This window comes from Stegostoma tigrinum, chromosome 20 (genome assembly GCF_030684315.1).
Source record: "Stegostoma tigrinum isolate sSteTig4 chromosome 20, sSteTig4.hap1, whole genome shotgun sequence".
In the NCBI taxonomy this organism is placed as follows: Eukaryota; Metazoa; Chordata; class Chondrichthyes; order Orectolobiformes; family Stegostomatidae; genus Stegostoma; species Stegostoma tigrinum.
Window position 1 is genome coordinate 22862553 of NC_081373.1, and position 26173 is coordinate 22888725.

At 41.4% G+C, this 26173-nt stretch overlaps 1 protein-coding gene across 1 annotated transcript in view; it reads left to right on the plus strand.

Moving 5' to 3' along the window:
- Positions 1 to 19765, plus strand: part of ablim1b (actin binding LIM protein 1b) — a 235828-nt gene extending 216063 nt beyond the window's left edge. The window contains exons 17-22 of the mRNA XM_048550727.2: positions 183 to 320; positions 6365 to 6453; positions 8877 to 9006; positions 15317 to 15381; positions 17721 to 17781; positions 19574 to 19765. Coding sequence (XP_048406684.2) covers positions 183 to 320; positions 6365 to 6453; positions 8877 to 9006; positions 15317 to 15381; positions 17721 to 17781; positions 19574 to 19620 — 530 coding nt within the window. The 3' untranslated portion in view covers positions 19621 to 19765. The remainder of the gene's footprint in view (positions 1 to 182; positions 321 to 6364; positions 6454 to 8876; positions 9007 to 15316; positions 15382 to 17720; positions 17782 to 19573) is intronic.
- Positions 19766 to 26173: the final 6408 nt, after the last annotated feature.

Consider the following 26173-nt stretch of genomic DNA (forward strand, 5'->3'; position numbering starts at 1 on the left):
TTGCTAAACAGGATATGTTACTTTATGTCAGATGAATATGATTTTTATCAGTGACGACGAGATTTCACTAATGCAGTACTGATTAGCGGAGGGTGCTGAAAGCCTACAGCAGGCTAGTAGGAAACCCCAGTCTATTTCAGACAGAGTAACACATGCTGAGTTCCCACTGGTTGCCACTCTAGATACAGCTGCAATGGCAGCACAACTCAAGACAGGCGTGGAGATCATCAAGTCATCCAAGTTCCCAGCTGCCCAGGCTCCAGATCCTGATCAAACTTCTGAGGTGGAGGCTGACTACTGGCCAGGTTCAGGTACTATAGGTATGATAAAAGCCTGATAAATGGGCCTTCTTGTTCACTAATTATACTTTAAAACATTGCCTTCCCAGGTCATAATACAATATAATGTTGTCATAATAAGTTTGTCAGGACAACCTTGCCAAAACTAAAATATTAAATGTTTAAAATTTCTAATATGTTTTAGTTGATGCTAATAATTCTTTTGAAAGGTATGGAATGAATTTTTTAAAAAATCTAGATCTCAATTCAGATGACTGACAAGCAGTTTTTTTTTATGTTGCAACCAACATTTTCATTGATATGTTGTGATATGTCATGAAGTCATGCTTTGCAGATAGAAGATAAACTCCACAGTGGAGCAAGTTCTTATTTTAGTGGCTTTCATTGTAACTGACTGGCTGAAATTGATGTCCATCCCAAGAAATAGCCAGAAGTGTTCTTCATGAAAGATGGTACTAGATGTGAGTTTGCTCGCTGAGCTGGAAGGTTAGTTTTCAGACGTTTCGTCACCATTCTAGGTAACATCATCAGTGAGCCTCCGACAAAGCGCTGGTGTTATGTCCCGCTTTCTATTTATCTGTTTAGGTTTCCTTGGATTACTGATGTCATTTCCTGTGTTGGTGGTGTCATTTCCTGTTATTTTTCTCAGAGGGTGGTAGATGGGCTCCAAATCAATGTGTTTGTTGATGGAGTTCCGGTTGGAATGTCATGCTTCTAGGAATTCTCATGCGTTTCTCTGTTTGGCTTGTCCTAGGATGGATGTGTTGTCCTTACTCATCTGTATGTAAGGATACTAGTGATAGTGGGTCATGTTGTTTTGTGGCTAATTGATGTTCATGTATCCTGGTGGCTAGCTTTCTGCCAGTTTGTCCAATGTAGTGTTTGTCACAGTTCTTGCAAGGTATTTTGTAGATGACATTCGTTTTATTTGTTGCCTGTATAGGGTCTTTTAAGTTCATTAGCTGATGTTTAGTGTGTTGGTGGGTTTGTGGGCTACCCTGATGCCAAGGGGTCCGAGTAGTCTGGCAGTCATTTCGGAAATGTCTTTGATGTAGGGGAGAGTGGTTATGGTTTCTGAGCCCGTTTTGTCTGTTTGTTTGGGTTTGTTGCTGAGAAATCGGCAGACTATGTTCATTGGGTACCCATGCTTTTTGAATACACTGTTTGGGGATTTTCTTCTGCTCTTCGTAGTTCCTCTGTGCTGCAGTGTGTGGTGGCTCGTTGGAATAATGTTCTGATGCAGCTTCGTCTGTGGGTGTTGGGATGGTTGCTCCTGTAGTTCAGTATTTGGTCCGTATGTGTTGTTTTCCTGTAGACGCTGGTTTGAAGTTCCCCATTGGATGTTCGCTCTACTGTGACATCTAGGAATGGCAGTTTGTTGTTGCTTTCCTCCTCTTTTGTGAATGTTATGCCAGTAAAGGGTATTATTGATGGTCTTGAAGGTTTCCTCTAATTTGTTTTGTTTAGTAATGACAAAGGTGTCACCCACATAGCAGACCCAAAGTTTGGGTTGGATGATTGGCAGAGCTGTTTGTTCGAGTCTCTGCATTACTGCCTCTGCTAAGAACCCTGATATCAGAGATCCCATGGGTGTACCGTTGGTTTGTCTGTAGGTTTTGTTATTGAAAGTGAAGTGGGTGGTGAGGCATAGGTCCACTAGCTTGATGATGTTGTCCTTGCTGATGAGATTGATGGTGTCTGGTGTACGTGTCTTCGGTTCTTCTAATAGTGTAGTCAGTGTTTCTTTGGCCAGGTTGATGTTGATGGATGTGAACAGGGCTGTTACATCAAAGGAGACCATTATTTCATCCTCTTCTATCTTGGTGTCTTTGGTGTTCAGGAATTCTTGGGTGGAGTGAATGGAGTGGTGGGACTCTTCTACTAGGTGCTTTAGTCTTTGGTGTAGTTCCTTGGCTAATCTTTAGGTTGGTGTTCCAGGTAGCGACACTATGGGCCTGAGGGGGGCTTCTGGTTTGTGAATTTTTGGTAGTCCGTAGAAGCATGGTATGTTGGATCCATCTGGTTTCATTTTTTGGAAGCCTCTCTTGTTTAATTCTCCAGATTTTTGAAGTTTTTTGAGTAAGGCTGTGATTCGGTTCTCTAGTTGTGGGGTCAGGTCTATCGACACCTGTTGGTAAGTGTCAGTATCTGCAAGCAGTGCGTTTGCTTTCTCAATGTAGTCTGTTCGGTTTAAAATGACTGTCAAGCGTCCTTTGTCTGCAGGTAGGATTACGATGTTTTTACCTTTTTGAGTCCTTTCAGGGCTTTCCTTTCTTGTGTATTGAGTGTGTTTTCTTCCTTTTTCCTGCTTAATGTTGGTGCGACTGTCTGTCTGATGGTTTGCTGGGTTTCTTCCATAAGTTTGTCTTTCAGTGTTGTTTCTAACGCTGCTAAGAAATCTTTCTTGTCCGCATCCTGGAAGTTGTAATTTAATCCTTTTACTAAGACGGCTTTTTCAGTGTCTGTTAATGGTCGGTCGGATAAGTTTTTTTTAAATCCATGCTTCTGTGTTGTCTGTGTTATTATTTTGTGTGAGTTTGTCTAGATTTTTCTGCAGGTCTAGTTTTCTCGTTTTCTGATGCCTATGGCTCGTTATTCTGTGTCTGTCCATTCATGGTCTGTCGCATTAGTGAGTAAAGTTTTTTGGCGCGAAATTTCCTGGTTGTATTTACAGAATCTGTTGTGGGCACCATTGATCATTTCTCTAAGCATTCTGCGGCCGTTTTGCTCGGCTATTCTTTTGGCTAGTGGGGTGTTAAGGGGAAGTTTGTATTTGAGACATTTAGGTAGTACCTGTTTCCTTAGGCATTCATGCAGGACAACATACAGACAACAAGCAAAACGAACGTCATCTACAAAATACCTTGCAAGAACTGTGACAAACACTACATTGGACAAACTGGCAGAAAGCTAGCCACCAGGATACATGAACATCAATTAGCCACAAAACAACATGACCCACTATCACTAGTATCCTTACATACAGATGAGGAAGGACACCACTTTGATTGGGACAACACATTTATCCTAGGACAAGCCAAACAGAGACATGCACGAGAATTCCTAGAAGCATGGCATTCCAACCGGAACTCCATCAACAAACACATTGATTTGGAGCCAATCTACCGTCCCCTGAGAAAAAGAACAGGAAATGACATCACCAACATGGGAAATGACTTCAGCAACCCAAGGAAACCTAAACAGATAAATAGAAAGCGGGACATAACACCAGCGCTTTGTCGGAGGCTCACTGATGATGTTACCTAGAATGGTGACGAAACGTCTGAAAACTATCCTTCTAGCTCAGCGAACAAACTCGCATCCAGAACCTCAACCTGAGCTACAAATCTTCTCAAAACTCGCTAAAGATGGTACTGTTAATTATCCTGGTAGCTGAATCCTGGTAGGGACTGGCAGCATGTCCTCCTTTTGTTACTCCATTGGCAAAGTGCTGTCTGTTTTTCCCATTAAGCATGTGAGGTCAAATGTCATGCAGCCTTCAAATGCAAACTTATTTTCCTTGAGATGACAACCAACATTTCATCTGCTGTAGTTTTGCTGGAACCATATGCCAAGGGCGTGCAAGCAGTGCTTTTATTAAAAAGACCTGAGGAAGAGTCACCGGACCTAAAACATTGACTCTTTTCTTTCTTCATAGATGCTGCCGAGACCTGCTGAGCTTTTCCAGCAACTTTATTTTTGTTCCTGATTCACAGCATCTACAGTTCTTTCAGTCTTTACCTTATGGAAAGTACGTTACAGAGATCTTTAAGCACTGCAGGATGTATTCTTGCTGTTCAATCCTTCCTTTAAATTACTGCAATGACGGAGTGTTCTCTTCAAGAAATAACTTTGTGATAGACATCAGAGATAGCAAGAACTGCAGATGTTGGAGTCCGAGACAACACAATATGGAGCTGGAGGCACACAGCAGGCCAAGCAGCATCAGAAGAGCAGGAAAGTTGACGTTTCGGGTCAGGACCCTTCGGCAGTTTTTCCTTCTGTTTTCCATTTATATATGAATAGTGCAAGGACCTAACTGACATTGGAATGATTCATTTGTATTTAATATCATGTTGAAAATGACATGATGCTCTTCTGTGCTGTTGATCACTGCAATTATGAGAAAACAAGATGTTTTGACGATTTTTCTTTATGTAAACAATGTCCCTTGAGCTATATGTTTTCGGGCCAGCTTCTCTTCCTCTTGTGTCCTTTAGGTGTTTCTTCTTCCTTGGTAAAATTTGTCGGAAGTCACATTGGCCATGCTGTCTCAAACAGATCTCTCAAGTATTCCAGTTTTCTAGTTACCAGCATAGGAAGTTTCAGTTATCAATACTGTGCTTTGTGGATGGATTTACATGTTCTGGAACTTTAGTTAATATCTCTGAAATTTGTCTGCCGGAATACATAGGTTTGCAAAGAATATTTTCCCCACATGTCTTCAGCAATCTGGTTCACTATTTCCATACATCACCATCACTGAGAATCCATCTGGTGCCAGTAATGTGAGCTAATATAATATTTCATGCATAAATGCACTTTATTTTCTTTTTTGGGGGTAGGGTGGGGAAGGCTTGAACAAGGTCTTCCAAACTTCCTTCAAACCACTGATTTCCTTCATAATATACAATAGCAATGTCTCTCCAACTGATTAATATGTTTGGAAAGAGAAACTGCTGAAGTTTTAACAAAACACAAGCCATATTTCGTCTTGGCTCAAACTCTTCGCTGAGCCTCTAGTACAGGCTAAAATATTTCTATTTTAGATTTTACCTAAGATTTCTGCTGCAAAATAATGTTAGGGAAAGGATAGTCTTCTGCCCCGCAGCCTTTCTCTAAATTTTTGAACTGTTGCAGATTCTAAGTTTTGGAACTGAACAATTTTTTTCACCTTTTCACTACCTGACTAACAAACCATTTTCTCAAGTGGGCACCAGCATTGCTACTCACTGCTACTTTACACAGCTCAGAAGTATGTATTTGACTCATCCTGACAAACCCGTGCAGCAGCACTAATTTAATACAGTGAAAGATGTTGTGTTGAGTTCACTGCAAGTTCCTTATGAATCCCTTGGCTGTTACTCTAACAGCATTAAATAGTGCATTGAGGTGTGTGTTTTTTTTTGGTGGGGGTAAGATCCCTGTTTACTTTTGCACCCAACTTTGAAGCCCTGAAGAAGTAAGGAGGACCCAAGGTGTTCCAGGTATGTTTAGATTTAGTGCATTTTTGATCGTAAAGGGCTTTCTGTCATAAATTATGATAATTGCATGTGTGATTCTGTGCACGATTTATGCTGGAAAATGGACAGTTAGCAAGCATGTTATAACCCACTGGTGGGCCAAGGTGAGCACAATGTAATTGATTGGTAGCTGATGCTTTCACCTGGATCAGACAGGAGCATGTGGTTATCTCAAATGTGGTTCTACTCCCAATTTAGGACTTTGATTCAGCCTTCATGGGCTAACTTCTATACATGCTTACACATAACTTGTTCATTTGTCCTTGGCATCGAGCAGCCTAACTAGGAATCCTTAAAGGGACCACTGTTGTGAAGATGGGCTGAATTGTTTTATTTTCTTGTTGCTGTTACAACACCAACAAGAAGATTCCTGTTCCTCTGGTTCTTCGGAAGTATTGTGGCCTGTTGGCAGACTCTGTGCATTCACTTTCACTTTCTTTGTCCAGCCTAATCACTTGATGCCTCTGAGAGCCTAGTTCACGCATTTTGCTCATGAGATCCAACTGCCAAGTTGGATTGGGCCTTTCATGGATATAGTTGTGATTGGATGGTATGACCATATTGCTCAGCAAATTGCCTGATTAATGTTTCAGACAAAAATCACATTACCCATAAATCTCTTAAGGCGAAAAAGTTATTAAAATCCCGAGAACTCATTCCTGTCTAAAATCGAATGCACAAATCCCTCTCATTTGGGGCTGGGCCATCAAGATGATTGACTGTAAGCTTCTTCCCTGTTTGTTTTAAAGCTATGCAAGCCATGAATAACCCTGCCAATGCACATTGTCACAATTTTCAGAAGTTGTATTTTGTCACTACCAGGAGCAGACAGGAGGCGGGGGAGTGAACGAGAAGATGAGGATGAGGAAAAACTCAGACGTCGACAACTCCAGGAGGAGCAACTCAGCAAAGTATGACTGACCTGCGGCATCGCGGAGCAGTTACAATGTACAGTTAAAGGATTGGCATTTTTACGCTCTAATTTTACCATTCATAACTTTGAGGTTAAAGTAACGGCCAAATAACTGGTTAAGTATTAGTAATCAGTTCGTGCTTGTTTGTGTGTCTAGCCCTTGGTATTAAGCTGGTATAAAAGGGAAGCTGAGACATTCAGCCAACTTTTAGTTTGTCAGATACTGCCCAAAAGTCCTGGTTCAAAGATATTTTCCAATTTGTGTGTATTTGTGTACTTTTTTAGCTTGTCTTTTTTTTTGGTAAACAATCTGCTGTTAGTAAGAACAAAGAACAAAGAAAATTACAGCACAGGAACAGGCCCTTCGGCCCTCCAAGCCTGCGTCAATCGAGATCCTCTGTCTAACCAGTCATCTGTTTTCTAAGGGTCTGTGTCCATTTGTTCCCTGTCCAAATATATCTGAAAAGACGCTAACGTGTCTGCATCTACCACCTCCGCTGGCAACGCATTCCAGGCACCCATCACCCTCTGCATACGCACATCTCCCTTAAACTTGCCTCCTCTCACTTTGAACTCATGACCCCTAGTAATTGAGTCCCCCACTCTGGGGGTGAGGGGGGGAGGGAAGCTTCTTGCTATCCACCCTATCTATACCCCTCATAATTTTGTAGACCTCTATCAGGTTCCCCCCCGCTCAGTCTCTGTCTTTTTAATGAACATAATCCTAATCTACTCAACCTCTCTTCATAACTAGCACCCTGCATACCAGGCAACATCCTGGTGATAATGAAATGTGAGGCTGGATGATCACAGCAGGCCCAGCAGCATCTCAGGAGCACAAAAGCTGATGTTTCGGGCCTAGACCCTTCATACGAGAGCTTTTCTGGTGATCCTGGTGAACCTCCTCTGTACTTTCTCCAAAGTATCCATATCCTTTTGGTAATGTGGCGACCAGAACTGTACACAGTACTCTAAATGTGGCTGAACCAAAGTCTTATACAACTGTAACATGACCAACTCTTGTACTCAATACCCCGTCCGATGAAGGAAAGCATGCCATATGCTTTCTTGACCACCCTATTGACCTGTGTTGCCACCTTCAGGGAACAATGGACCTGAACACCCAGATCTCTCTGTTCATCAATTTTCCCTAGGACTTTTCCATTTACTGTATAGTTCGCCCTTGAATTAGATCTTCCAAAATGCATCACCTCGCATTTGCCTGGATTGAACTCCATCTGCCATTTATCTGCCCAACTCTCCAGTCTATCGGTATTCTGCTGTAATCTCTGACAGTCCCCTTCACTATCTGCTACTCCATCAATCTTAGTGTCATCTGCAAACTTGCTGATCAGACCACCTACACCTTCCTCCAAATCATTTACGTATATCACAAACAACAGTGGTCCCAGCCCAGATCCCTGTGGAACACAACTAGTCACAGGTCTCCAATTTGAGAAACCTCCTTCCACTACTACTCTCTCTCCTGTTGCCTAGCCAGTTTTTTAATCCATCTAGCCAGCATACCCTGGATCCCATGTGACTTCACTTTCTCCATCAACCTGCCATGGGGAACCTTATCAAATGCCTTACTGAAGTCCATGTATATGACATCTACAGCCTTTACCTCATCAATCAACTTTGAGTACCATTGCCCCCTTCCTTTTGTTTGGTTCAATAATTTTGCACCAGCTTTGTGATACCTTTAAAGCAACTGTACTAGTAAACCTCAATATTTCTGAAAGTGCTGCCAGCCCTCTCGGGGGAGATTAAAGATCCAATGGCATTGTTCAAAGATCAATGGCTGAGTTCTCTAGGTGCATTGGTCATTATCTGTCTTCAGCCAATAACTAAAACTGATGATTGGGTTATTTGTTGCATTGCTGTTTTTGGGACCTTGTTAGCAAATTGGTTTTCACAGTTCCTGCATTATGGCAATTGTTACATTTCAAACATAATTATTTGTCTGTAAAGTGCTTCAGGATATCCTGAGGTTGTGACGGATGCAAGGTCATAAGTAAATGCAAAGTTTTGTGTTGCTTCCTTTCAATTTAAGGATTTAAGAATTCCCCCGATGTAACTGAGAACCTAACAAGGCAGGTCACTTTACACAGGCTGCCATCAGCGGTTGCTAATATTCTCCTTCAGCATTGCTTGGGTTAACGTAACGGAAACAAATTCTTCATCAAAGTAGAATTGTTTGTCTTGTATTCCTGCCCAAAACGTACCACTGCTTCTGTTTGTACTCTGGCTTTTGAAGCAGTTCAAAGTAAATTACGTTCAAAAAGGGACATAGTCCACAGGGAAAAACCAGGCAATGTTTACCTAAACTGAGCACAATAACTCCTCCTAACTGAAGCTGCATGCTGTTCAGAAATTCTGGTTTGTTTATTTTTGGAATTTTGTTTTGTAATTGACCAGATCCAGTCAGGCCTTGGGAAGCTGATCCTGAAAGAAGAGTTGGAAAAGGAGAAGCAAGCCCGATTAGCCTCTCAAACTCTCCATGCCGACATCCAGTTCAGACATCGTTATGATTCAGCAGGGAATGCATGTAAGAATATAAATCTTTCATTAAATGTGTGAGATGTACGGCTTCTTCATCAATTCTTAATTCTTTGGTATGGGCCATTGCACAGTGCATGTAGTAGTTTTTGTTTATGCCGTTTCAGTTGAGCTTCATCATATTACAAAGTTGCCTGAAAGCATCATGTTTTCTAAGATGGAGCTAACAATTTCTGCTGTGGTTTGCTGATTAGAAATGGACATTTTTATTATTGGAAAACCCTATGTTTGCCAAATTGCAATTTCTTTACATCAATGTTTAACAATATCAATGATTTAAGTAGCTCCATGCCATTTGGTTGATGTAAAGTGCGTGCTGATAATCAATATTGCTGGAATATTTTAATTAAATATTCAGTGCATCAGAAATAGCTGGATCATTGAGACATTCAGATTAGCCACTCTGATGCTATTAAATGTTGATTTTAATAGAGATTGCAGGAGGCAATAACAGGATTAAAATGTCATCTTCTTAGTGGGCCGCAACTGAATAATATTAGTTTCATTTTAAAAAATAAACTCCTGTGTAGATAGGCACTATGCTATTTTCATTCAGACGATGATCTATCTCAGTCTATCAAGATGAGACAGCAAGGAATGAATTCTACTGGGGCCATATTCCTCGCTCCGCCCCATTCAAGACGTAAGTCAGTGGCCTGTTCTGGGAGAGCCCTTAGTGACCTGAGTTTGACTACCACCCCTCAGAGACAAGAATGAATACCCCGAAGACATGCTAGTGGATCAGATTAGCCAGCAGCTCTTGCAGTCCCAGCAATGCCAGGAACAAGTAGTGGTCACTGTTGGGACTGATGAGAAGACGGAAGATGCTTCCCTGGCATAACTCGGGCTTTCTGGTCAGAGATGGATTGGGAATTTTAGGGAAGGGAGGAGGACAAGGGGTGAGGTAGAGGATGTGGATGTCATGATTTAGTCAGTGAAGGTGCATAAACGTTGTGCCAACTTTGGTGGCGTGAGATGTTGAAAGAGAGAGTGAATCACACCATGTCAAGCTCTGCAAATTTAGCTCTGACAGGAGTGTTTGGAGCAGGTTATCTATGCACCCTTTTGACAGTAGATTAGTAAGTAGCGGGGAAGGAAGGCCTGTAAAATTAGGACAGAAGGCAGTTGCTCAAACTTCCACTTAGCAGGAGCTATAAACTTGTTCTTTTTAGTGTCTGTCAATGTTCACAGTATAAACTAAAGCTGCCCTAAGGGTTTGTGGATGAAGCCAAGAGTATCTAACGGTAGTACCAGTCATAACATCACCATTATTTTTTCCAAATATTATTATTCCATGTTGCCATTTTCAAAACTACTACTGATTAGAAATCTCATAAGAAGTGTTGTAGCAGTGAGAGATCCAGTAAAAGATTTTATCCAGCACAACTGCACACCACCCTCTCATTATTAATGAAAAGCCATGGATAAACAAAGCAACCAAAGTGTGGCAGGTTACATTCCCTTTTTGACAGTTTCAAATAATGCAATTACTCCCCACTTTGGTTCAATGTTTGAACCTTGTTATTCCAGAATAAAATGACAGTCAATATTACTCTCACACTTGAAATGTATGCTGCTGACTTTTCACAGAACCAAGGAGTGAATTTTTATTTCTAAAGCAACAAGAAAATAACAACCTTACGTTAATTTTGCTTTTAGGTTTTATTCGTATATAATATGCCTTCATGGAAAATAAACAGCAGCAGCATGGGGAAAACAACAGTGATAGTGAGAAATAGAAACCAAGAGTTTGCTTGTCTTGGATTTAGTGTGGGTGCAGGCATTTTAGGTGTTGACTGACTGACTACACATTTTGCCAAGAATATTTGGTAAGTATCTCGATAATTGCAAACCATAATGGTCAGGTCTCGACTTACCAGAAAGTGCCGGCCAGGGGTCAGCAGCTTCCGGATCCTAAAGATTACTGGTTGAGTCATACTCTTCAGGGGATCCAAAGCCCAACAAAAGTAAGCCTTTTTTCTTTTTTTCTCATGGTTGAAAGGGTCATTGGAGAGAGGGGTCAGAGGGATTGAAGACAAGGCAAGGGAAGGTGGTTTCATTGGCTTCTATGCTGACTATCTTCCCTAGACTGGGGCAAATGGAGATCATCTCCCATCATTGCAGGCAGTTCACTCTGTATACCCAGTCAGGGAACAAGCTAATTTTCATTCCTTTTGGAAAGACATATAATTGGGGAAATGGAAAGTTGGAAGATTGAGGCTCATAAATGTCAGAGAAGAGACCATTTGAGAGCCTTGACTGCTGATGCGCAAGGGAAGACTCAATGAATCTTCTCATCCAGCACTTAGTGATGGCTCAGAAGCAGATGAATATCTTGTGGACTTGCCTTCCTTGCCACCTTCGAGGAGAGAAAAATTGTGCAGAATCCTTTAATACCGAATGTTCACACCTCTCAGTCAGCCAAGAGCATTGTCTGTCCTTAGAGCTTAGACAGAGTCAGTCAGCCGTACAGAATGATCAGGATCAAAGAGTCTGTATCCTTACAGTCTGGGGAATGGGCTATAATCAGTGCTGCAGGTCAAGTGCAACCAGGTAGGTTACATTACCATTAGGTTAGCAAGGGAGCTGCACAGCTATCAGTCAGGCATCTGGACACTGATCAGCCAAGGCCGTCCTTCCATGTCAGGCAAGAGATGTGGATTCCAATCAGTGCAGCAGGTCAGCTCACTGAAAGTCAAAGTAAATTATCGGAGGCCACTGATGTAATAGGGAAACTGGGAAGTCAGCTGTGGGAATTAGAGGCAGCATGCTGAGATGCAGGGGGTGCAGGGTAATAATTGTGGGCATAGAACATAGAACATAGAACATAGAGAAGTACAGCACAGTACAGGCCCTTCGGCCCACCATGTTGTGCCGTGGAATAATCCGAATCCAAAAATAAAATGGCCTAACCTACGTTCCCCTCAATTCACTGCTGTCCATGTGCATGTCCAGCAGTCGCTTAAATGTCACTAATGACTCCACTTCCATGACTACCACTGGTAAACTATTCCATACGCTCACAACTCTCTGGGTGAAGAACCTCCCTCCTAACACCTTAAAACTATGACCCCTCGTGGGAGTCAATCCTGCCCTGGGGAAAAGTCTCTGGCTATCGACTCTATCCATGCGCCTCATTACCTTGTACACCTCGATCAGGTCACCTCTCTCCCTCCTTCTCTCCAGAGAGAAAAGTCCGAGCTCTGTCAACCTCTCCTCGTAAGACAAGCCCTCCAGTCCAGGCGGCATCCTGGTAAACCTCCTTTGCACCTTCTCCAAAGCCTCCACATCTTTCCTACAATAGGGCGACCAGAACTGGACACAGTATTCCAAGTGTGGTCTCACCAGGGTTTCGATCCCCCTGTTAATGAAAGCCAAAACACCATATGCTTTCTTAACAACCTTATCCACTTGGGTGGCAACTTTGAGGGAGCTATGCACTTGAACACCAAGATCCCGCTGTTCCTCCACACTGCCAAGAATCCTGCCTTTTATCCTATATTCAGCATTTACGTTCGACCTTCCAAAATGCATCACTTCGCATTTATCCAGGTTGAACTCCATCTGCCATTTCTCAGCCCAGCTCTGCATTCCGTCAATGTCTCGCTGAAGCCTACAATAGCCCTCGATACTGTCAACGGCACCTCCAACCTTTGTGTCATCAGCAAATGTACTAACCCATCCCTCAACCTCCACATCCAAGTCATTTATAAAAACTAGAAAGAGCAGAGGCCCAAGAACAGAGCCCTGTGGGACACCACTCAGCACTGACCTCCAGGCAGAATACTTACCATCTACAACCACTCTCTGCCTCCTGTCAGCCAACCAATTCTGAATTCAGACAGCCAAATCACCCTGTATCCCATACTCCTTGACTTTATGAATGAGCCTGCCGTGGGGAACCTTATCAAATGCCTTGCTGAAGTCTATGTACACCACGTCCACTGCACGACCCTCGTCAACCTGTCTTGTGACTTCCTCAAAGAACTCAATAAGATTTGTAAGGCATGACCTGCCCCTCTCAAAGCCATGCTGACTCCCTTTAATCACGCTATGCTCTTCCAAATAGTCATAAATCCTATCCCTCAGAATTCTTTCCAAAACCTTGCTGACCACAGACGTAAGACTGACTGGTCTGTAATTTCCAGGGATTTCCCTATTCCCTTTCTTGAAAAGAGGAACAACATTTGCCTCCCTCCAATCTTCCGGTACGACTCCCGTGGAGAGTGAGGAAGCAAAGATCTTCGCCAGCGGCTTAGCAACCTCTTTTCTCGCTTCCCGGAGCAACCTAGGATAAATCTGGTCTGGCCCGGGGAATTATCAATCTTAATGTTTGCCAAAATTTCCAGCATATCAACTTCATCAATCTTGATCTGTTCAAGCCTGTTTTCCTTCTCCTCAAAGTTCTCATTCACAATAAGGTCCCTTTCCTTATTGAAAACCGAAACAAAAAACTCATTTAGGGCTTCCCCTATCTGCTCAGACTCCACGCACAAGTTCCCTACACTATCCCTGATCAGCCCTACCTTCTCCCTGATCATTCTGTTATTCCTCACGTATGAGTAAAATGCCTTCGGGTTCTCCCTAATCCTTCCTGCCAAGCCTTTTTCGTGCCCCCTCTTGGCCCTCCTCAGTCCACTTTTGAGCTCCTTCCGAGCAAGCCTGTAATTCTCTAAAGCAGTGCTAGACCCTTGCTTCCTCCACCTTACGTACACTGCCTTTTTCTTTTTGATGAGAAGCACCTCTGTACCCGTCATCCAAGGCTCCTTAATCTTACCCCTTCTTACCTGTCTTAGAGGAACAAATTTACATATCACTCGCAACAACTGCTCCTTAAACAGCCTCCACATGTCTGCTGTGCCCTTACTGTGGAACAATTGCTCCCAATCTGCACTTCCCAACTCCTGTCTGATAGCGTCATAGTTTCCTTTACCCCAGCTAAATATCTTCCCCTGGTAACTGCTCCTTTCCCTTTCCATGGCTATGGTAAATGTGAGGCTGTTGTGGTCACTGACGCCAAAGTGTTCTCCCACCACGAGATCTGACACCTGTCCTGGCTCATTGCCGAGCACCAAATCCAAAATGGCCTTCCCCCTCATCGGCCTGTCCACATACTGAGTAAGGAAACCCTCCTGAACACACCTGACAAAAACGGCTCCATCCAAACCATCTGCACTAAGGAAGTTCCAATCTATATTGGGAAAGTTGAAGTCACCCATAACAACAACCCTGCTACGTTTGCACTTTTCAACAATCTGCCAGCCAATGAGTTCTTCGATCTCCCTACTGCTATTTGGGGGTCTTTAGAAAACCTCCAGTGAGGTGACTGCTCCCTTGCTGTTCCTGACTTCCACCCATACTGACTCAGTCGATAAACCTTCCTCGGCAACCTCAGGCCACACCACCTCAGGAGAAGAATCCTCATCAAAGGCTCTTTCAGCCACCTTTATACTGTCCTTGACCAACAAAGCCACACCTCCCCCTCTTTTACCACCTTCCCTGACCTTAATGAAAGATCTAAACCCTGGAACCTGCAACATCCATTCCTGACCCTGCTCTATCCATGTCTCCGAAATAGCCACAACATCGAAACCCCTTGGAAGAAGGGAAGCACAACATATAAGAGTGGGAGATGCAGTGGAGGGCGAGGGGTACCACAGGAGGGCTGTCATTGAAGGTCACCACCAGCCTGACTTTGATGGATAGACAGAGCACAACAATGTTTGACATAACAAACTGAAAACCTGGGGCTTCGGATGTAAAGTGGTGAGGTGAGCGTAAATTAAAGAGTTGGGTGGGAACTTGAGAATGGAAAAGGCTGGCATAAAGGTCAAAGAAGAAAGGAAAGTAAAGACTTGGAGAATCGTCTACGTCTGCAACTCACTCAGGAAGAGCTACCTGTGTTGCCTTCCATCCTTGTCTGAATCATCAGGTACTTGATTCTGAAAGACATTTCATCCTTGTGCTCAGTGCACATTTAAAGCGTAACATTTCTGTTTTTCTCTGATAGCATTATTTAATTTTAAAACATATCAATATCTGTTTGTCCATTCTCATTGCTTGGAGGCTGAAATACTGTTCTTGAGATATCACAATTATCCTCAAATGTAACGAAAAGCTTATGATCAAAATGCTTCAGGTTGCATGGTCATTTCACATTTTGAAATGATGCAATCATTGAACACTTTGGTTTGATGCTTAAAGCCTGTAATTAGAGTATTACCTTTAAGTTGTATTATTTTTGCTAACTTTAATGTTGATTTCTTAGGATCTCATGTGACTTTTACCTTTCTCCTCAGCCCTGCACGCTTCTGCCTCCAAAACATCTTCCCTTCCTGGCTATGGAAGAAATGGGCTGCATAGGGTAAGGCAAGACTCTCACATGTCACACTCTGTAAATAGTAAGTGATATTAGCTGGTATTCCTTGCTTTTTACTCATTCATTTCCTTTACCTATAAAACTTTTAAACCCTAACTGGTATGTGCATACCCAACAGTTTGGAATCATTAGCGACAAATTATGATGCATGCCAATCACAAGTTATAATCTAAGATGGCGATGTAAGTGATGGTGTAGCAAATTTACAGAAAACACATTTTCAGTGCCCACATGCCAAAGTATTCCTGAAACATAGTAATGAGTGTTGAAAAGAAATGACTGCCTTTATCGCAAACAACCCCCATAATAAGATCATTGTGCATTTCCTGTATTGTCCAGTGTATGCAGTGGAGTGAACTACTTAGTTAGTATTAGAATACTGATGGGATTTCTATAATTTTAAAGTTAAAGCATTGGAGCCAATGACTTGCTTTCTCACTTTTGATGAAAGTAATTCTTTACTTTAACTGCTAAAAAGTCAGACTAAAGATATATTGCTGGTATGGTTAATTAACCTACTGTCCTATCGGCTCTGGTTCCTTGGTTTGAAAGCAGCACAGCCCAATAGAATGGAAATCTTCTTCCAGTGAAGATGCCAGGGGAATTTATAGACTCAATCCCAATATAGCAAGCTTCCCTATTTTGAAATTAATTACTCCAAGGGACCACAACAATGGATGAATTAAGAGGAAAAACATTTCCCATGCTTTCAGTAAAGGAAGTGGACATCTAATTAAATAAATTCAATTAGATGTCCACTTCAGAGCCTCCATCCTGCCCACACCACTATTTATTGCAGTTCAGGGGAGCTAGCACCACAAGGCAGCCCTGTAGCTTTAGCTGTGTGAATATTTATTGGGCATGGGTATTTGGGGTCTCCTTTATGGGTCCCATGTGCTCACTGGAAGCACACCTTATCCCAAGATCACTACCCTCTGGGACTCCAAGATCTTTATCTTCTCAGACACAGGCCTCAAATATAGAATGGTCCTGTAAAATCTGAGACAGTTATTTTACCTGTCTGGGTCCTTCCTTGACCCTGGGCTTCAGGTGGGTGCAGCAGTGCCAACAGTCACCATCTCCTCAGTGGTTATGGTATGCAGTGAAGAGGACAACAGCTCTGAATGGGAGTGAAATACCCCTTCACCTTTGATCTTGGGTACCTGCTGCTCAGTTAAGTGTCTGATTGGCATTGAACACAGCAGGCCTTCCTGAAATGATGGTGCAGGGCTGTCATTTATTCTCTAGCCCGAGACTAGGGCCCCTGTCAACTACATTAAAGTCTGCACCCTCTCTCAGCTCATTACCATCTTTGAAAGGCTACTTCTGCAATACTCAACTTGGAAAGCCTCTGATTGGCCCTTTTGCCTTGAGAATTTGCTTACATTTGTTAACTGGATATTTGGGAAATTGTCATCATGCCAATTAAGGGGAAACCTCTCTGAAAATCCTTGAGTATTTCCTGCAGGAGCACATTTGAGACCGAAAAGAATCCTGATTTTTTTTTTGTTTCCCACTCCCATAGAATCTATTGAACTTGTACATAAAGCTGGTAAGAGTGCTCTAGGTATATGGTTAATTAAGCTGCCATCCAAAATAAATCACTAACTCATCAAAGGTTGTTTCTGGAGACACTGTTTCATCACTAGCATGGTCCCTCATAGGAACTTGGCGTAAGCGTGTTTGCCTAGTATATATATTTAACAAGCTTCTGCCGCTATGTAGTGCAATCTTTGTTTCATTGGTTTTGAATTTCTGGCATAAATTCATCAGACACAGTAGGTCTTTAGGCAGTTTGTAGGGTTTTTTTTCCAGCAGTTGTGTGCCATAATTTGACTTCATCACAGAATATTGACTCGTAGACCAAGGTCCTCCACACTTGCTGTTCCCTCCAGTTAGAGTGGGGTTGTGTGCTGCTTCCCCTTTGCTATTAAATGTTCTGTTGGAGCTTCCTAATAATGGATGGACATGGTTCGTCTGTTCAATCACACTGACTGATCTAGCTAATCCCGTCTCCTCTCCCTATTTCCATAGTTCCTGCATTTTTGATCATGTTCCAAAGCATTTTTGCAAAACTGCCACAAATACCATGCAAAAATGAGTGTTGAGATCTCACAATGGTGTCTGTTACTACCCTTTACTTCCTGTAGTCAGTCAAAAGGAATATGAGGGATTAATTAAGTCTGATAGTTTTCTTTGCATTATCTTTGTATGTCTTTATTGTAGAACGTGGTGATGCAATAATCAATCTACAATAGCTGGTAGAATGCAATTATCTGTCAAGACTTTTAAAAATTGTCTCTGCTTTCCTTTTGTCCTGTTAGCCACAGTCCACAGATTTCTCAGAATATGACAGCTACAGTGATGTAGGAGAGGGTGTCAGAGGTAGGTATGCCTTTCAGATGAACATTTCTGCCTAGTTTATACATTTGTGTAAAGTTTTCTCCCAGAAAATAGTACGTGTCAATGCTTATCCACACCCCACACATCTGTATAAATTCTGTTAAATCACACGAACAGAAGTTGCCCACAGTAAGTGCATATATTGCTATTCTTGTCCCTACTTCTTGTAATCCCATGATCCTGCAGTGCTACTTAGAAATGGACTTGGTGGAATGAAAAACCACTTCACGTTCCATGTTTTATCAACATCCCAGGCAACTGGGTACCAGAATTTACTATGTGGCAGTCCATATTTAGTTGAAAACCAACATCTTCCTGTCTACCCTCCAAACTTTCAAAAAAGTATTTGGTGCTGCCCCAAATATCAGACCTGCCATTCAACAGCATGCTGTGCTTCATGTTGTTCCAATGAAAATGTTATTCTGTTTTCTGAAAAAAATGATTTTTATTATCATTCCTTCTTTTCTCATAGATTCTCACTGACATCAAGTACTATGTTTTCAACCATAGCTTGTGGATTTTAATTTATGTCCAGCACGTTTTAATAACATTGCCTTTTTAAATTGTGTTGGTAGCAATGCTTAGGGAAGAGTAATCTTTTTAAAAGTTAGCATTATATCCTATTTTATTGCTAAAGCAAGTGTTACAGGCTGTAGTTGCATTTGAGTTTCCTTTTACTCATTCAGCTTGGCACTGCCACCTAGCAGTTAGAAGCAGAACAGATGGTGGCCTCTATTCAGTGTTGCAGGAAATTGAAACGATAGAATTCTCAGCTAGGTAGGTGACAAAGGAGAAGAAAATCAGTCTGGATTCCTGTACCTGTTCATTATTCAGTGAGTACTGTCGGAACATGCACATTTGTTCAGTATTTGATGAGAACTGGATTGACTGTGACTAACTCATTACCAAATGGCTTGCTAGTACACAGTATCTGGACACGCTCATCCATAATTGAAATAGAGTTCTTTGAAAATCATGGTGCTCAATCATTTCTTTGCCTGTTATTTTGATAACGGTATTAAACTATTTACTTCCAATGGGTTAATATCGGCAGTAAGCAATAAATAGTGAAATTTCTTGTGAATTCTTAGCCAAACCTGAGTTAGGGCCTCATTGGCAAAGGAAACAAAAGGTTAACATGGGAAAACTGGAGTGAGTTCAAGCATCATTAGGGGACTTAACAGTTAATAAGACAATTTTATTTAGAAACTATTGGGACCTTAAAAATAAAGAAACAAGTCTTAATCATTTGTTACCGGACTGCAAACTGATACATTGATATGACTGTATGACTGATCCAATTTTATAATAGAGACATGTTTTCTCTTGAAGTAGAAGAGATAGGAGTTTTATCAAAATAATTCAGACATAGGCAGGGATGACAATTGAGTAGAGGTGGAGTGCTTCTGTCTGAACCAGATGGCCCATATCTCAGAACTGCCTCTGAACTCTATGCAGTTTACATTCTTTTAGGATTCAATGATTGCCAGGCAGAAGTAGGTGTTACTAAGCTGGTCTGATTCCTTTGTGTCCAGAGATTAGTAAGGGGCGGTATTGATAGTGATTGTGGCAGGAACTTCAGTGTCCACCACCCATCCGATTATAGATGAAATCCCATGTAGCGACAAGTACATCCTGGTTAGCAAAACTGAGTTAGTATAATGGATTCACATAATGCATTAATCTGTACATTTTCAATAATTAAAGAAAACATAATCACATGTATAAAGGTGCAGAACACCAAAGTAATAGCTTTCCTTTTCTTCTTTTTCAGAGACGCTGGTATGTTGGTGTCATTATGAAGGTCAAAAAATACCTTAAGCATAAAAAGGAAAAGCTTACTTTTTAATACTGTAATGTTCATAATGTTTTGTGCATACTAAAGAGATGTATAAACTCATGTAATAGCTGACTTCAAATAATCCAGGCAGCAGTTGAGAATATTTTGTAATGATTCTCAGCCTAATTATCTTGAAATAAAATCCAAGCATTTTTATATTCAATAGCAACAAAAATGCAGTAGCTGGAAAAGCTCAGCAGGTCTAGCGGCATCTGCGAAGGAAAAAACAGAGTTAACATTTCGGGTCTGGTGACCCTTCCTCAGAATGGTTCTGAGGAAGGGTCACTGGACCTGAAACATTAACTCTGTTTTCTCCTCCACAGATGCTGCCAGACCTGCTGAGCTTTTCCAGCAACTTTGTTTTTGTTCCTGATTTACAGCATCCGTAGCTTTTTCAGTTTTGTTTATATTCAATAGGACTATTTTGTTATAGTTGAGCAGAAGCAATGAATAATTTGTACAAAATTTCATCACAATGCACTGTGTGTTAACTATTTAATATATAACTAATTTTGACTTCTAAATGCAATAAAAATGTTTTTTGTACAAGTAATTGTACACAACATCTGCTTCAAGGAAACTAGGCAGGAAAAGAGTAAAGTTTGGGAATGTCATTTCTAATTTTTGGTTCTACCGCAAACTGCAAATTCCAAATATGCACACGGTTATTCAAGTGTTTTTGGAAATGCACGTCATGAAGGTTTTTTTTTAAAACTTTGAGTTCTAGCCCATAATTTTGTTCATATTTTGTTCTTCTTGGAGAAAAATACTGAAATAGGTCAGCTTCCTCTTCAGTTTACTCTCTGAAATGTCTCGACGTACAGTACTCAAATGAGCTACAGTTTAGAAAGTTAGTCTATTTGATGGTGAAACTGGAATCATGCAAATGAACCTCACCAAGCCTGTTGAGTTTACCTGAGTATTTCCAAACTAAATCACATTTTGAGGCTGAAACAATTTCATACAATTGAAGTTACATTTTCTTCTGGACATTAGTATAAATCATAATAGAGATTTGGTGGTAAAAACCAAGATATCTGAATTGATACAGTGTGGAGCAGGTCAGTCAGCTCAGAGGAGTAGGAGGGCTGACATTTCAGGTCAGGACCCTTCATCAGAACATTGTTCGTACTGCTGTTGTAGAATGTTGCAAAATAACTTAAATTCACTATGATGCTGCATTTCTATTATCCTAATTCTGATAGTACCTTTTTAATTCATAAAACAACAATGCATCAGTTAATCTTACAACACCATGCCTGATGTGAAAGGCTGAAGATTGTATAGAATAATGCTGGGTTAGTTTTTTTCTTGAGTCACCTTTTGAGGTAAAATACTATTATCTATATTTGTTTTACACTTCGAACAAACTAGCTTACAACCAAGTTTAGTGTGACTTTTTATATTGATATAGTGACACATGCATTGTGACTGTTATTGACACACGGTCATTATTTTCTTTCTCTATCCTTTACAGCCTTCACAGGAAGGAACTGTTCAAGGAACAAGGATGGACAGGGGAGTTTCAATGCCTAACATGCTGGAGCCAAAGGCAAGTCTACAAAAATCAGTAAAATTGTGGATATATAATCTTTTTTTTAAAAAAAGCTTACTGCATTTGATAAGAATAATTTAAGTAGGCAAAAAATTCAGCTGGTGTTTCGCAGACAAATTAGTGTACTTCCAATTATCAGTGCTGATAGTTCTACATCAGCAATAATTTCCATCCAGTTTCAGTTCTTCCTGTGGAGAAGGGGTGTAGTCCAAGCAGATAACCTCTGGAAATTCACAGGCAAGATTGCAAGCTTAAAACTGCATGGCCAGTTAGACTACATCACCCAATTGTTCAGTATTTCTGTATTCCATTACGTCGCACTTTCTCCTGGTGGGTAGGCTAGATTTGTGCATCACCTGTTTTTAAAAAAAAAGTCATTTGCTTTTCCTTCATTTTGGCAGGAAATGAATGGGAACAAATAAGTTTGCAAGGAGAGAAAACCCATTGAAAATAGACACAGAAAATAAACTTGAAAATAAATAAATAGACAAAACATTTGGCAGGAATGACCCTGACTTGTCTCCTATTAATGTAGATCCTAAGTCAATACTTGGGATGACATTTAAATAAAAATGAAATACTGCAAATGCTGGAAATCTGAAATTAGAACAGAAAATAATGGAAATGCTCAGCCAGTCAGGCCCTGGGGAGAGAAATAGAGTTAATGTTTTATGTAGAATATGAAAGAAGAAGAGTTATATTTGAAACATAACGTTAATTCCGTTTCTCTCTTCATGGAGGCTGCAGACCTGTTGAGTCTCTCCGGTATTTTCTATTTCTGTTTTGTCAGAGAATCTCATTAATATACAGCTGACTTTGTCAGCTTCCGATAAGTATGTATGTGCTCGGGACTCTGGGTGGAATTGAACATCCTCCTGTGTGTCAAATTTGCTGGTGGTTGCATTTAAAGAGCTGCGAGTGTGGTGGGTGGGAACACCACTATCTTCCCATCTCTGCCTCAACTAAATCCACAGCAGGAAGGTCCAGGGCACCGACTCCAACTGAGGCCCCCTAATAGGGACTCGCCAAGTGAGACGCCATGAAGTAAACCTAGTCGGGATTGCTTGCAGAACTTCCATGGGGATACCTTATTCAAAGATACTCAATATCTTTATAGAGGGATTGAGCATTGTGAAGATGGGGATTTGGTGGGAGTAGATTGCCTGACCCCCCCCCCCCCCCTCCCCCCGTGACCTACCACCCCATTGACACTCCTCCTCCACTGACTTGTGGCTGGGTCCATCCTTGAACCTTGGCCTCTGGCGGGTGCAGTACTGGCAGCAACTACTGCTTTCCCACTGGCACAATCAATCAATGAAGAGCGGCTGATGCTGATTGACTGACTGCACGTGTGCTGATGGGGATTTCATATTGTTGAGATGAGTCAAAATGGAAGAGATTGGTAAAGAGGGAGGCAGTGGCCTAGTGGCACTGTCTCTGGACTGTTAGTCCAGAGGCCCAGATAACATCCTGGGGACCCAGGTTTAAAACCCCACCACAGCAGGTGGTGGAATTTGAATTCAATAAATATCTGGAATTAAGAGTCTAATGATGATCATGAATTCATTGTCGATTGTCAGGAAAAAAAACTTATCCGGTTCACTACGTCCTTCAGGGAAGGAATCTGCCATCCTTACCTGGTCTGGCCTATATGTGACTCCAGACCCAAGCAATGTATTTGACGCTGAGCAATTAGGAATGGACAATAAATGCTGCCTAGCCAGCTGTGTGCTCATTCTGTTAATGGGTTTGAAAAAAAGAGACACGCTATGTTGTAAGTTCATTGTTAAGGAATGGCAATATAATTCCAAGTCAGGATGGTGAGTGGTTAGATGTGGAACTTGTAGATCATTTTGTTCCCGTATATCTGCTGCTATTGTCCTTCTAGGTGGTAGTAGTTGTGGGTTTGGAAGATGCTGTCTAAGGATCTTTGGAGAATTTTTGCAGTGCATTTTACAGATGGTACACACTGCTGCTACTGAGTGCTGGTGATAGAGGAAGTGAATGTTTGTGTATGTCGTGTCAACCAAGTGGATTGCTTTGTTCTGGATGGTGTCAAGCTTCGTGGGTATTGTTGAAACTTCATTCATCCAGGCAAGTGGACAGTATTCTATCATACTCCTGACTTGTGCCTTATAAATGTTGGGCAGGCTCTGAGGAGTCAGGAGGTGAATTACCTAACACAGGATATCCACCCTTTAGCTTGCTTTTGCAGCTGCTGTATTTATGCAAAAGCTATGCGGCTAGTCCATTTAAGTTTCTAATCAATCGTAACTCCCAGGATGTTGATGATGGGGGTGTCAGTGATTGTAAGGCTGTTAATGTCAAAGGGTGATGGACAGTTAAATTCTCTTTTGTTGGAGATAGTCATTGTCTGATACTTGTGTGGCGTGAACATTGCTTGCTTGCTTGCTTGTCAGCAAAAGGATATTGTCCAGGTCTTGCTGCATTTGGACATAGACTGCTTCAATATCTGAAGTCACCAATGGTGCTGTGTGGTCATCAGCAAACATCCCCACTTCTGACCTTCGAGTGGAGGGAAAGTCATTGCTGAAGCAAGTGAAGATTGTTTGGGCTATGACACTACCCTGAGGAACTCCTGCAGTAACATCCTGGAGCTGAGATGATTATAAACCACAACCATCTTCCTTTGTGCTTGGTATGACTCCAATCAGCAGAGAGTTTTCCCCATGATTTTCACTGATTCTAGATTTGTCAGGAACAAAAACAAAGTTGCAGGAGAAGCTCAGCAGGTCTAGCAGCATCTGTGAAGGGAAAAACAGAATTAACGTTTCAGGTCTGATGACCCTTCCTCAGAACAGATTTGGTTAGGGCCCTTTGATGCCACACTCGGTCAAATGCCCTTGGTGTCAAGGGCAATTGCTCTCCTCTTTTGATATTCTTCTCTTTTGTCCATATTTGAACAAAATCTGTAATGCGATCAGGAGCTGAGTGGCCCTGATAGAGCCCAAACTGGGCATCAGTGACCCAGTTTTTATTAAGTCACCCAAAATGTATTCTCTGCTTTCCTACCACAGATGCTGCCAGACCTGATGAATTTTTCCAGCAATTCCTGATTTTCTTTATTATTAACTAACTGCTGCTTGTTAACACTGATGACATCTTCCATCACTTTATTGATGATTGACAGCAGACTGAGCAGGTGGTCATGGGCTGGGGTGGATTTGTTGTGCTCTTGTGTGCAGGGCATTCCTGTGTGAATTTCCACATTGTCTGGTTGATGCCTGTGAGAACTGTACTGGAGGAGCTTGGCCAGGGACCTGGCAAGTTCTGGAGCACAGTCTTTCGATACCTTTGGTGGAATGTTGTCGGAGCCCATTTTTTTTTTGCTGTATCCAGTGACTGCAACTATTTTTTTGATATCACATGGAGCGAAACAAATGGCTAAAGGCTGGTAATCTGGGGATGTCTGGGGGAGGCTGAGATGGATTATCCACTTTCAAATGGATTATCCGCTTGACGCTTCTGGCTGAAGATTGTTACAAATGCTCAAGCCTTATCTTTTACACTGATTGTGTTGGGCTGCCCACTTACCACTTAAGTGATAACTGGAGAGTTATGATATGAAGTTTGCACAATTGTCATATTTTGGGACTGTCTCTTTAATTGACAGTAAAATGCAGAAATAAGCGGGGTCTCATTACTTGTCTGAATTCTGCGGAACAACTGCTTTGGGTTGTATGTGATGATACTGTGAATTTAAGAGGTGTATTTTGTCCATTTTTTCTAAATGAAGGGAGGTTGAAACAGAGCTGCCAAATGACTTGCTGAAATCCAATAAAATAAACAACTTGTGAGGCCTTGGGATTTTTTTTAAATGTTGGAACGGAAGTAACATGAAGGGTAGAGTCAAGTTCCACAGAACCAGGATTTTTAGTTGTAACTTTCTGCAGTTGTGGGGGTCTTGAAGCTCTATGTGGAAGCTCTTATTCTTCTCTCTGCTACAGCTAAAAGCAGGGGTTCTCTTCCAGCTGCTGGAATTTCATGAGAAATATATTTTGTGAATTTGCTTTTGCTCAGGGTGTGTTTATGGGATGTTACTATCTTGCGATAATTAATTTGTGATAGTTAATATATATTATTATTTTGTAAAGCATTTCAATACAGTTACAGTTAAGCCAATTCTTTTCTTTTATATTTACTTTGTGTTTTGCTTAAAGTCGAGTAGATTGACCCATTGAATTGCATCTGGAATGTAATGCCATGTACTTACCTTTAAATTAAGAAAATGTTAGGGTCTAGGCTATCCTCTTAATATGTTTTGAGGGAGTTTAGTCTGGTCCGTAACAAGTACAGTACAATTGTTAAAGAAGGATTCTGTAACTGTGTTGTTAGTGGATAAACTGTAAATCTCCAAGTCACAGGGAGGTGTTAGGAATGTCAGATTTTAAATGTCTCCACTTTTTATATGGCCTATTTAATTCCAAAGTAGATTGGAGTTGTGGGATTCACACGATAGCTAATTAGTCTTTCTAACTGGATGCAGATCCCATGTGATACCTGTTGGCATGGAGTTTGCCTTTGAGAGTGGACAGACTAAAAGAAATAGTTACTGACTGAGCTTTCAGGTTTTTTTTAAAATATTCCTGAACTTAAAAACAGGACAGCCTGCTAGAACTTGCAAAACAGAGAGAGAGACGGCAGTAAGATGGAGGCAGATAGTCCTGCACCTTAAACAAAGAAAATGCTGGCTTTGTTAAGCGCCATGTTAAAAATGTGTGGCAGCACACATTTGGTTTGAAGAGGACAAGTTCATGATTTTCATTCGATATTGGAACATTCATCTATTTTGGCTGGAAGATGAATCGCTAATTTATCCCTCTGTGAAAGTCAGTTCCGAGATTAGAAGTTATCCAGCTGGGAACGGAAAAGAAAGGAAACGCGGGCTATGAGGTGGCAGCCTGAAAAGTTGAGTTGAGACCATAATCGGGTCATCTTTGATTTTTTTAAAAATAGAA